Raw genomic sequence first — 12,783 nt, 5'->3', positions numbered from 1 at the left:
TTGTTCCTGCAATTTCTTTGCTATGATATCTTTCTTTTATGATCATAATCAGAGAATAATGCAAATTTAGAAAGTTCCATCAGTGTACTGGGACATGGAATGCAAACACAATTGGCAAAAAAAGAAAAGGAATGTATATTTTCTTAACGAGCTTATAAAACTTTTCCTATCTATAATTTCTAAGGGAATACGATAATGGGTATAAAACGAATCAATTCCACACTGTAAGATGAAGAGAGAAATCGGCTCATAACTTAAAAAGAGGCCTCCTGAACAGTCTGCAGCATCAGTCTTTTCCCCAAACACAGGAAAAAGGGCAATCTCAGGATTGTTTTCTCATCGTGAAGAACCAAATTATTAAACGACCGAGTGATGAGCCACTGTGCATTACTCACTTGTCGGTGATCCACTTTAGCTGCAGCGAAGCAGCACCTTATTACTAGAGTCATTTTTTTTCAAGGAAACGTTTTTGCCTAGGAAGCAGTTGGAAGGGACATTGAAAGATACACCGACAAACTAGACAGATCAGTCACAAATCTGGAAAACATGGACAGTAGGCAGCCCAAACAGGCTGGTACATGTTATTAGCCGCAAGCCATGACAATCTAACTTAACTAGTACATAGTTAACACTACTAAAGCCTTAAAACTGAATTTGTGCAGAATTTAGTTACATAACTTAGGAATAACAAAAGGTGCAACACATATTCTTCTGTCTTTTAAAGTCTCTCTATGCAGTCATCTATCAGTTTGGTATGTCTCCAGTACTTGATCTGAAAAATCTCTCACAACTCCTGCAAATTCATTTCATTTGTCAGTCATGCAAAAAAAAAAAAAAGTGAAGTGTGCACTTGATGCAGAGCAAATCAACTAAAAATTAATTACCTCATAGAAAGTTGGGTCAAATCATAAGTGTGAAGATAATTTTTGGATTAAAAGTTCTCATTGTTACGTTAAATATACCCCAAATATAGACCAGTCACTAAATTATACACCACAAAGTGAAACTGCATGAACACCTAAACAAAGTATGCACAATCCTATCTACCTGCAAGTGGCTTATGCAGCAAAGAACACATCTAAATCATCCATACGCATAAAGTGTAGTGTCAAAGGCAGCCATGTGGAAGATGACAAGTTTAAAAGCCTTCTTAATCCTCAAACATAATCGTGAGATTTGATTGCTCAAACCACCAGAGAATTACAATGTTGACAGTGTCAAAAGAGAACATGAAGAGATCTAGCGGAACCAGAAAGCAAAGTAACATAATTGTCAAACTCTGGTACATGCATGAGGATTCACTGTGAAGATAGAAGTACTCACAGTTGGATAATTCTTCACTTCTGCCTAAGAATCGGCAGGTGGTTGCTGTTGGTGTGGCCACATCTGCTGGGGCATATAAGGACGAGGCTGATGGCCGTAAAGAGCTTGATCAACGGGTTTACCCATATACATCCCTGGAGCTCCAACCGGTGGAGCAGACTGGGCTGACATGTAGTAGTAAGGGACGCCCTCTGCAGGACCTCCAACAGGAAGGGGCCCTCTGGGGATTGATGCAAGCATCTCCTCTTTCAAGTCCTCTCTTGGTACTATGTCAACCAAAAAATCAAATATGTCAGTCCTAGTGATGGCTGCTGCAATGTCATTTTTTTGAAGGGTCCTCCTCTTATTCTCCTCTGTGTGGTTCCACGCACGCAGGGTTAACTCGAGGATAAACATCTCACAGGCCCGGGCAAATATAACTGGTGCTTCTGCTGAAATCATTCTAACATCTTCATCCGCTTTCATTATTTTCTTGATCCTGGCCAATGGCAGGCTATGATTCTTGAAATCAGTCACTTGCTAAATTTCTTGGTACTGGTTTGCCCAAAAGTTCTGGAGCTGTTGCTGCAATTGCTGCTGTTGTTGCTGGTGAATGTGCTGATAGGCAAGCTGGTGTTGCGCCATCTGAGTAGAAGAGGCAGGAAGGCCAGCTGTTTGAGGAGCTTGAACTGGACCAGCTGATGCAGAAGGAGAGGGGCCCATCATTTGGTTAGTTTGATATGGTGCAACACTATATGGCACATGAGCAGAGCTACCAACCACCTCCATACCTGGAAGTTGTCCGTTTCCTTGCTGATCCATGTTTTGTCAAGTCTTATAGGTAAAAGCTTTAGGATATTCACTTCCTGAATGCAACATGGAGAAAGAGTGAATGGATATTTGGAGAGAGGAAAAAAAAAAGTGTAGATATTAGAATATTATTTAGCTAAAGTTGGACAGCCTTCATTTGTTTTTCCATCCCAGAGGAAGACACATATTGCATGGAGTGGAAGTAGGTAAATTACTTTGAATTCATAAATCCAATAAACTCCATTTCTATAACAGCTCAAGGGCTATTTATGATACGTGGTGTGATAAGCCACCTCAACAAAATAGTCATTTTGACAGAACTCCTCAAATACCATAACCAAAAGCCCAGGTCAATCAATCAGTAATCGTTCTTGCCTTGTCTAATGCTTTGGAGTCATGTCTAGTAACTTCAAGTTTGATACCTCCAATTATGCAGAAACCAAGTGCCTAGACATTTAATGCAATGGAAAGTTCTCCAAAAGCCAACAACATAAGAGTCATGTAATAACACATAATGCATCTGTAACATCCAAACATATAATTCATAAAGACTCCACCACAGTGCACACTCAAGTAGGACCAGGGGGTGTTCCATCAACAATCAACACAGCAAGCAGAATTTACTGGGGATGGTAGAAGTTAGAACAACAAATAATCAGAAAATTATCCAAACATCATCCTTATCATAAATGCGTCTACATTACCGAGAAGCAAAATTAAAAAAAAAATGTTTACAATAGGCATACAAGGAATTCTACATCACCGAGTGTCATGACGACAAAACTCTCTTCAATACTAAAAGAATGACGACTGAACAGTGTCAGAAAATACAAACCAAAGCAGAAAGAGTCTCTATGTCAGCGAACGCAAACAACAATAAACAGCAGAAACTAGTTTGATGAAATAAGATGAAAGACTCAGCATATCAAATTTCTGGCAAAAAATAAAGCCATACCATTCAAAAGTCCACTAGTAACGAAGAGACAGCCTTGAGTTAACCTCAAGAATACCGAAAAACGGCCCCTTTCCTTTCATTTTCAACAATTAATCATTTTGTAAAGCACAAAAGAAACACTTTAATAAGGTAACTATTATACCCATAAACCACACAGCATGAATCAGATTCGACAAGCACAAACTCACTTGCCTTTTCACAAAAACATACACATACCTATGCCTGATAACTCACAACCAGATTAAGCATCAAATTAATACAAACTTGGGTGAAAAAAAGGGCAAACATCAAGAGAAACAGCAGCAAAGCCAAAGAAAAACACAAACATCCATAACAGCGTCACCATACACTTATGTTGCATTCTATACCGTACGTGTACGTTTAGAGACGAAACAACAGACTTAATAGGATGATTCAACAAAATACACCTATTTACATGCAGTGAAACACCAGGAAAATCCCAGAAACAAAAGTAGCTAAATCGTCACACAAAAATATAAAAAGCAACAATCTTTAGCGAACTTAAACTAATTTCTTTCACGGGTTCAGATTAAAGTTGATACCTTTCACTGAAATTCACTTACTTGAAACTTCAAAAAAGCAACAACCTTCAGCAAACTTAAAACTAATTTCTTTGACGGGTTCAGATCAAATTTGACACCTTTCACTGAAATTCACTTGCTTCAAAAAAGCAACAATCTTTGGCAGACTTAAACTAATTTCTTGACGGGTTCAGATTAAATTTGATACCTTTCACTCAAATTCACTTACTTGAAACTTCAATTCTGCTCAGGATCAAATAGCCCTATAACAACAAAGCAAGAAAACCCACGAGTCCAAATCATATCAAACTTGTAAAGACACAAAATTTAAGCATAAAAATTAAGTCTTCATGCATATGCACGTATCTCACCTAGACTTCAAGGGACTTCAAGGGTTTAAGAAGAGGGATAAACGGAGACAGAGGATAGAGTGAATCCCGAGTCCAAACTGCATGTGATGTTGTCACTATATTTGCCTTTTTGTTTCTCTTCTAAATCCTTCAAAGGGCTATTGTTTTGTGCACTGAGGTGGGTGTATACGTGGTCCCTTGAGAAAAAAAAAAGGAGAAGAAAAAAGGAAAAGGAAAAGAAAAGAAAAAGTGGAGGATACGTGGCTGTTGGTAATGGCTTACAAGAGAAAAACAAAGAAAACAGTAGTACGTACTAATGTCTGAGTAGTTTTTTTTTTTTTTTTTTTTTTTTATTGTTTCCCCGTCAAGCTCAACTTTCTCCAATAAATTTATTTACCTCCTTTTAAAGTCTATAGGGCTCCACCAGTCATTTTTTTATTTATTTTTCACTCCCTCATTAGTCATTCCACTTAAACTTGATTAGTTGTATGTTAGGTTTGTCCATTTTAAAATTTATTGAAAGATACACTTGGAAAGTTGTTTCTGTTTAAATTGTTTCATTTCTTTAAATTAAAAGGTAGATTACCTAAAAATGGATCAAACTCTGAGGTTCATTGCTTTTTTTTTTTTCTTGGATTAATTTTAGAAACTTCCTCTAAGATTTAAAACCTAATATCACCTAGCACTTTTGAAGTTTTAGAAATCTCACGTAACTTCCCTTGAATGACAACTCTTTTGAAAGTTGTTGTAATATATGATTCATTTGTTATATTTATCACTTGTTTAGTCCCCTTGGAATTTTGGTATAATTTAGTATTGATACATTTTTTTAGTTACTTATATTGAAAAGTATATATATTTTGTAGAGTTGAAAGTGAAAAAAGTTGTAAATTCATGTATGGTATTTTAAAACATGATAATTTTATGAGTAAATTCTAGTATGCCTTTTTTTTGTTACTCACAACATATATGCACTATTAATACTAGTTACATGACTATTGATATGTCCTATTTTTCAAATTAAAAAAAAAAAAAGAAAAGAAAAATTAAGCAAGAAATTCTATTAACTATTGTCTTTGCCCCTAGTGTGAAAGTTCTTTCCGGCTCTGCCATTGCTTTGTAGTAAAAGTTTGCTTTTGGATGTGAAACTCCAAGAAGGAATTTGTTCAAGTGATGAATATTAACACTTGAAATTCTCCAAAATTAAAATGAATTGAGTGGGCCGACGAGTGGTGGGTCACGATCCATCTTATATTTTTACCTAGTCATGCAACTAGTTTATGTCATGACTGACTCATGAATCATGATCCCTTTGAGATTTCCAAATTTCAGGCAAGTCATTATCATCCCTGCTAGGTGACTCGGTCAAATTTCACGCATGTCATGATTTATTTTTGTCATTTTCAGTCCAATTTTATAACCCCCGCCCCCTCCCTCAGTTAGATTTGTCCTACCCTATATTCTAAAATAAACATAGGGCTGTTTATCTGCTATGAGTTTTTTAACAACGTTAGTTACAGTAACTTTAAAAAAACTTTTCATAGTTTTTAAACTATACATTTCAAAATTTACATACTTCAAAAATTTTGCTTACAACTTTTATAGTAAGTTACAGTGAAATCTGAGACAAACATCTAAAAAATTCATTTGCCAAACGGGACCATAGTTTAAATGGACGAGGAACTAAAATTCAGAATTCACAACAATAAGGCGTCTAGAATACGGCATGTCCCAATTGGATGGAACTAAAACCAAATTCGTGGGAGCAAATTTGGGCCGAAACGAGCCCACTTTTATACGTTGTGGAAAACTGGAAATGTTCATAGGAGTTATAGGTGTAGTTTGTCAGCATGTTGGCCACATGATGAGACAGTATGGCATTATTCAAGGAATGGCATATTTGATGTTAAATCAGCATATCTTTTGGCAAGAAACTCTAAAAATCATCATCATCGAGTAGTAGGAAAAAGAACTTATGGAATGGAGTATGGCATCCATACTCTAAAAATCATCATCCATACTCTAAAAATACCCACTGGTCATAATTTAAATGCTTGAATAAGATGTGAAAATAAAAATTGCAGATGATGTGGGTGTGAAGTGGAAACTGATAAACACATATTTTTTGAGTGTGAGTTTGCCCAAGAAGTGTGGGAAAGGACTTGACAAACGGAAGTTGTTAGAGAACGCTTTTGTCCCAAAATTCAGGGAATGGTTTGGATGGGTTACGAATTCACAAGGAAAGCAAGAAGCAGAGAGTTAGCGGCAGTTATTACTTGGCTAATTTGGAATGAGAGGATTTTTGAAGGAAAAGTAAGGGATGCATGCGCTCAGAGTTGGTGAATATGCAATAGATTTCTTGCAGGAATATTGGAATTTACACTGCAAAGCTGAGTTACCAGAGACTGGTAGTTTGACTGAGTGGGTAGCTCCAGAAGAAGGTATTTTAAAAATAAATGTTGATGGAGCCTCCTCTGATACTGGGGCCGGAATCGGAGTTGTGGTGAGAGACCATCAGGGACAAGTGGAAGCTTTAATGGCTGAAAGACTTTTCGAGGCCCTCAATGCAGAGCATGTGGAATGCTTACGCCTTGTTTGGACTGTGATTTTTCCTCGAAAAATTGCATCATTTTTCATGATCATATTTTCCTATTATCTTTTTTTTTTTTTTTACATACATCAAATCGCTACAGTAATTTTTTCATGAAAAATACAATCCAAACACAACCTTAGCTTTTCTTAAAGCTTTACAGTTTGCCAAAGATTTTGGTATTTCTCATCTCCTCAATCTAGAGAGGGGTGTTCTTCCACTTACAATCTCTTCCCTTACCATCTAACTCAATTCAATCCTTCCCACCATAACAAAACTTGCTAAGTCATACTAAGATATCATTCGATCTTTTGTGAGTAATGCAATGCATCATTAGTCAATCTGCAAGGTAATTAGAGGGTAGATCTCGCTGAGAGGAGAATTAGATTAAATACTAAAACAGAAGAAATTGTAAATAGTACGTGTGTTCTAGACCTCCATCTTAAAGAAAAAAAAGGGTAAACTGAGCTTTTATTAGTAATTTATAGAGAAAAAAGGTGAACTGTACAAATTCCAAAGTAAGCAGCAGGCATTGGAACCAGCGAACCGCTACATGAAGAGAAGAGAAGAGAAGGAACTACTTAGGCGAGCAAACAACCAACTCTAGCGCCTTAACAGTACCTAATTCGGCACCATCCTCATTCACTCATTCAAGGAAGTAATAACAACAGCTACTAAGGGAAAGACAGCTCCACTAATTTTTACATGGTCCCAGAAATCAACCCCCTCCCTCCCTCTCCAATCCCCCTTCCACTGTTTTCCTGTCTTTTAGCTGCAACTTGCACATTGCAGGTGGAGAAGATCATGAGCTTCTATTTTGTGGCTGCAAAAACTGCTGGCCCTTCCACCTGGAAAAATATCACCAAAAAGATGTTACAAAAGAGAACAAATTTCAGTATCACCAAACCAGAGCAATCTAAAGCCATGATTTTAAGACAATAGATCCCCAACATGATTAATAATCATCTTTGACCAATAGATCCCCACTAATAATAAGCTACCAAATGGCCTCACTGAGTATATATATACTCCTGGATTCCAAAAAAAAAAAAAAAAATGGCTGTATTATTTGGCGGCTGGTAACATAGAGAGAATCTCATCTGTTTACCATGAACTTTGCTCCCCATATTTCTTCCTCTTTAGCTGGAATTGCAGTGATCTTATTCTTTGGATTCTCATAGCTTCTCAGTTCACCCAAAGCTGTGGAGAAGAAGCAACCTGAACAAACGAACAGACATCAACGTACATTACAAGATAGCAAAGGAATTTGAAACGAAAGATGTACTAACCCAAAAAAAAAAAAGCAGTTAATGTATTCATTAATTGAAAAGAATCAATTCTTTGATGATGGCTAACTTAAGCGCCTAAGAATCAAATTTACCTTGAGGGAAAGATGCAAGGGACTTGCCACAAGCACCTTTAAGCAAGTCAGCATCATCTGCAAATGCTACCCATCCATCAGCAGTGATTCCCCAGTATAGAGGAACCTTAGCCTTTTCATCCTGTCGCAACATCACCAACCACACCGCTGGATTAGATACGACTTAAATGCAAATAAAACATTTCAATGAAGTCAAATTGGTAGGTAAGGAAGATTGAAGATCACTCACAGTAGCCACAAACAAGGTGGAGGTGGCCTTGTCGAAGACAATAAAAGCAAAATTCCCTTCTAGGTGGCCAACAACATGGTTTGGAGGGTAAGGTGCCCTGTCACGAAGCGCCTTGTATGCTTCAATCATCAAAACCACCTCATTTGCAGACTTCGAAAGCCCGTATTGTTGCTTCAGACTCCCTAGATTGTCAAGTGCTCCCTCAAACAGGCAAAATATGTCATCCTTAACTGCGAATGACCTGCAAATTTTTATCACCAAGTTAGCTTCACGCGTCACTTTTAAAAAAAATTCATCAGATCATCGCACGGTAGGTAAGAGTTAAACTAGCGGGTAAATGTCAATTTTGCTTAGAATTCCAGTAAGAGAACTTGTTACCAGAAACAACTAGTCATAATCAACAAAACCATTTAAGGTTCTTTTTATATATTTTCCAAACCACTTGTGGAAAAGTAGCTGCCTATCATCGTCACCATTAGAATAATACAAGCCATATATTTCCAAGAAAATAATTACTTTGCAATTAACCTAGACAAAGTGCTAGCGTTACACAGCTTGATCCGAACTTTGAAAGACTGCCATTTTGAGCCGTCATTATTGGCATAGAGACTAGATAAGGATTCTAGTAGGGTCTACCAAGGCTCCGGATTAAAGGAGGGCCCAACTTTTGGAGATAAAATCTAAACCAGAACATGATGGTCACCGAAGATTATATGAGTACCTAAAGAATATCACGCTTTTTACTTGACACAATTACTAAGCAGACTTTTTTAGGCAAAAAATTGAATTGGCTTAATGTTTTCTGACTAAACTATCAGATTTTTTTTTTTTTTTTTTTTTTTTGGGCACGTTGCCTTTTACTCCTCTAATGATTGACACGTGTATGGCTGCAATCTAACGTGTGTGGTACCAGAAGGTTTGGAATCAAGACACCATACAATCCGAGGTAACAAAGAAGGAAGGATCCACAAATTTTTTTTTTTAAAAAAAAGAAAAGAAAAAGAGAGAGAAGGTAGTACAAAGTGTAATATATACAGATTCCAATACGTGGCTGGCAAGAGAGCGAGGAAGATTTGGACAACTGGACTTCCAAGACTCAAAAACTTATGTCGTCGTCATCATCATCATCTAAATCACAACCGCTCAAGAAATATTTGTTGCCAAAGTAGTAATTTTCTAAAAGCTGAGCTGAGAGATGCTAACAAACCAGTACTACTTCAGGATAAAATCACAAGAAAAAAGACAAATAATTATCCACAACATAGAAAGAAGCTCCATGGTGATTACTAACCAGCTTACAAGATTATAGAGTTTGTAGTTTATTACTACAATACTATAGAGTTTTTAGTTTATGAAGTGTTTCTAGTTTTATTATAATAAGCTTAGCTCCAGAAAGCTTATCAGATTCTTGAGTAACATAAATCTAAAGAAATACAGACACCCACTTCAGGAATTTTATAATCAAATATATCCAAAAGATTCATCGCTATGTCAATATTCCATACAGGCCCATCAAATTCTGATCAACCAGTCCCCCACCTTTTGATTCTTAATCATCATCATCATCTCGTCAAACGGCCAAGATTACTACTACTTTACTCCTAAGTCAGCTCACCAAACTTTCTTTTTTTTTTTTCCCTTGAATTTCCCTGTCCATCTATTTACTAACTTAATTTTTTCTTGATTTTACGTTTCTTGAACTGATTGGTAATTTTATTACCTGGGGTGTAAAGGTGACTCGTTGTGATGAGTATAAGCTAACTGGGCATCATCGCCGATCTGCATCGACACCGCCGAGGAATTGGTTTGTAAAAACCGATTCACCAGCGCCGCCGCTGTGATCTTCGGCGACGGTGTCCTGCTACCTGCTGCCACCAGCTCATCCGGCGGCGACATTATTGAACTGCTAAACACTCCCAACATATTTGATATCTAACTCCGAAACCCAAACCCCCAAAATTTTCTATCTCCAAAATTTATCTAACGGACACACAAACACACACTCTCTCTCTCTCTCTAGAAATGTGAAGGTTATGGAAATGGAAGATGGAGGGTGGCCGATGAGCGAGACTGACATATATAGAACATGCCGGTTGGGGCAAAATTGTAGTTTTACTCAATGACGGTGAAAGTTTCTATAGTTTTCGCTTTTAAGTTTGGGCAATTTCTAATCTAGTCCCTTGCATCTATCAAAGGTTTACATTGAAGAAATTTAATTTATCGCCAAATTTAATCTACGATCCTATATTTTAGTCATCGTAGCCCATTTGCCCTAACTTGTTCCTAAATTTACAAAAAAAAGTTTAGTTTCAATTTATCATGTTTAACATGAAGCAATTTAATTTATCTAACATGCATCTCATGTGTTACTAAATTTTGGACTACAATTTTATACATAATGATGCCTATAAATCACGTGAATGTAATTTTAAAGCAAGCACTAAATTTCTACTTATGATAAGTGGATTAATCAGCGAAAAAAATATGAAATACTGCACATATAAAATTTTTTATAAAATAAGAATATGGTTAATAATATTTATTGCAAATTACCAAAGAAACTTGTCATATTACAATAGGTTGATTTATCGTGCTAAAAAAGACGCAAGATTTTAATAGTTTCAAGTATCAAATTGTGAGAAAAAAGAAACTAAATAAATTCTTTTACAAAGCAAAGTATGCGGTGCCATTTAGCAAATATCGATTTCTTTCTTTTATCGGGAAATATCCAATGAGGGAGAGGGGAGCATGTGAAGTGGGGTCCAGGGGACGGTCGATGATTCCCGTGTGCAGGGATAGGATTAGTGGGGTCCACTTGGGTACGGGACACTTGTAATTTTGGCGGTTTTTGTGATGAAGAAGAAACTATGTGGTGCGGCTCGTTGAGTTCTATGTCAGCTACATTTGGCAAATAGGATTGGAGGTGGTTGTGCCACGTCAAAAAATTTAATTATTTACGAGTTCCAATTTAGATTCTTTGTCCATCATTGTTTGGTGTTTGGATAGTAAATTATTTAAAATATTTTTACTGTAACATTTTTTTATATGATGTATGTGAGATAAAAAAAATAATTAAAAAATATGTTGATGACGTAATCAAATCAGTACGTATAAATAAGATGTAAATAAAATGAAAAAATCTTTAATCCAAACACATTATTGCGGGTTCTATTCTCTCTAACATCATTGGAATTTTGATGCGTGGAATTTTTTAAAATTTTTATTTAAAAAATATAATATAATATTTTAATATATATGAAATAAAAAAAATATTAAAAATAACGTAAAAATTTGTTTTTAACAAAAAATGACTTTCCAAACAAAATCTAATAATCAGGCTTGTGTATGAGTTGGAGCAATAGACGTCAAACTCTAACTTGATGGAAAAAAGTCGGTTCTAGGAATAAAGAAAAAGGAATTTCACTTTTCAGACGCCATTCCATCTATCTTTTGATGTAATTACACTCTATTGAATGTATAAACACCTGTCTAAGTTATCCACTTTAGCTAGCAGAACGCCAGAGACATCTCATTTAATGCAGAAACCAATTGGAATGTCCTCGGGTTTAGGTTTGTAAAAATTGACTTCAAGCTCACTGGACTTTGAAGGAAAAAAGAATTGGAATGTCAATTTTTTTTTTTTTCGAAATAATTTTACATTTTACGTAATATATATTTTTTAATTAACTATTTATCTCACCCACATCAAATTATTATAATATATTTTATACTAAAATTATTATTTGCAAGTACTAAATTAACTTTAATAGCAGTGGCCTTACTGGTCTTTCCAAAAATTCTACATCGATCATTGGGGGGGGGGGTTTGGGGTTAGATTATTAGTTTTCTGGATGGCCTTAAGAGTTGCCAGCTTTTGAGATTTATCTGGGATTAAGAATTAGTGATTTAATTCTGATTTTTTCCGTTGAAAGGTACTAAATTAACTTTAATTAGGCGGTTGAGTTGAAATGACAATCTAAACCAACTCAAAAGTTGTGCTGCAGTTTGATGGATTTAATCTGGAATAAAGGGCAAGTCCAAGGTTCTAACTTCCAATTTCCAAATCTGTGGATGGAGAATAATTGGAGATGGACCCTGTTTAACTTTCAATGTGCTGATCTAATTCCGGGATAGGTTAGATGATAATTCTCACGTTAAGCCCAACTTGGTTAGTGTACTATAAAGTGTGTTAATTAGTGTCACTACCCCTGATTATAGAGATTAAATAGCATACAATATTCTGTCTCCTGGCCCCGGGGGAAAGGAACAGATTAGATCAGTTGGACAAAACTACGAAAGTAATTTATTCTAGTGGCTGTCCTAGTCAGCCAGACTAATTAAGAATGCTAAATAATTAGTGTATTTCTTGTCAGAGAGATACCATCTAACATGGAGGGATGCAAGATTCCGTGGCAATTGGCCTGGTTACATCAACCATTTGGTCTATTCTTCTGTTCTAACGCAAAATTGCTATACATACCATGAGGTTGTAATTTTGTGTACTGCTGTTATACTCCCAAAAAAAAATTAATCTTTCTTACGCTGACAATATATATAATGTCAATTTTGAACAAATGATAATTATACGGTATTTGAATTTGAAATTCAATATTTGTACAAGGGT

General features: G+C 36.0%; 2 protein-coding genes across 2 annotated transcripts; both read right to left on the bottom strand.

Moving 5' to 3' along the window:
- Nucleotides 1-538: 538 nt before the first annotated feature.
- On the bottom strand, nucleotides 539-3,672 carry LOC113734084 (nuclear transcription factor Y subunit C-3). Its single transcript, XM_072081819.1, is given in 3 exon segments — nucleotides 539-793; nucleotides 1,324-2,168; nucleotides 3,652-3,672. A coding segment is annotated over 1 exon segment (777 nt). The 5' UTR covers nucleotides 2,125-2,168; nucleotides 3,652-3,672; the 3' UTR covers nucleotides 539-793; nucleotides 1,324-1,347.
- Nucleotides 3,673-6,991: 3,319 nt separating this feature from the next.
- LOC113734083 (stem-specific protein TSJT1-like) lies at nucleotides 6,992-10,221 on the bottom strand. The gene is made up of 5 exons (XM_027260410.2): nucleotides 9,880-10,221; nucleotides 8,160-8,400; nucleotides 7,931-8,051; nucleotides 7,658-7,767; nucleotides 6,992-7,397 (listed from the first exon to the last, which is right to left on the bottom strand). The coding sequence occupies exons 1-5, from the start codon at nucleotides 10,080-10,082 to the stop codon at nucleotides 7,362-7,364; spliced, it is 711 nt and encodes a 236-aa protein (XP_027116211.1). The 5' UTR covers nucleotides 10,083-10,221; the 3' UTR covers nucleotides 6,992-7,361.
- Between the last annotated feature and the right edge of the window lie 2,562 nt (nucleotides 10,222-12,783).

The sequence above is a fragment of the Coffea arabica genome, chromosome 3c (genome assembly GCF_036785885.1).
Source record: "Coffea arabica cultivar ET-39 chromosome 3c, Coffea Arabica ET-39 HiFi, whole genome shotgun sequence".
In the NCBI taxonomy this organism is placed as follows: Eukaryota; Viridiplantae; Streptophyta; class Magnoliopsida; order Gentianales; family Rubiaceae; genus Coffea; species Coffea arabica.
This window is presented reverse-complemented; position numbering and strand designations above follow the sequence as displayed.

Bases quoted from the DNA above. Each gene is read 5' to 3' on its own strand.
- LOC113734083 (XM_027260410.2), bottom strand. From the start codon at position 10,082: ATGTTGGGAGTGTTTAGCAGTTCAATAATGTCGCCGCCGGATGAGCTG. The intron at 8,401-9,879 runs GTAATAAAATTA...AAAAATTTGCAG, and splicing joins GAGTCACCTTTACACCCCAG to GTCATTCGCAGTTAAGGATG. The intron at 8,052-8,159 runs GTGAGTGATCTT...ATGTTGCGACAG, and splicing joins CCACCTTGTTTGTGGCTACT to GATGAAAAGGCTAAGGTTCC.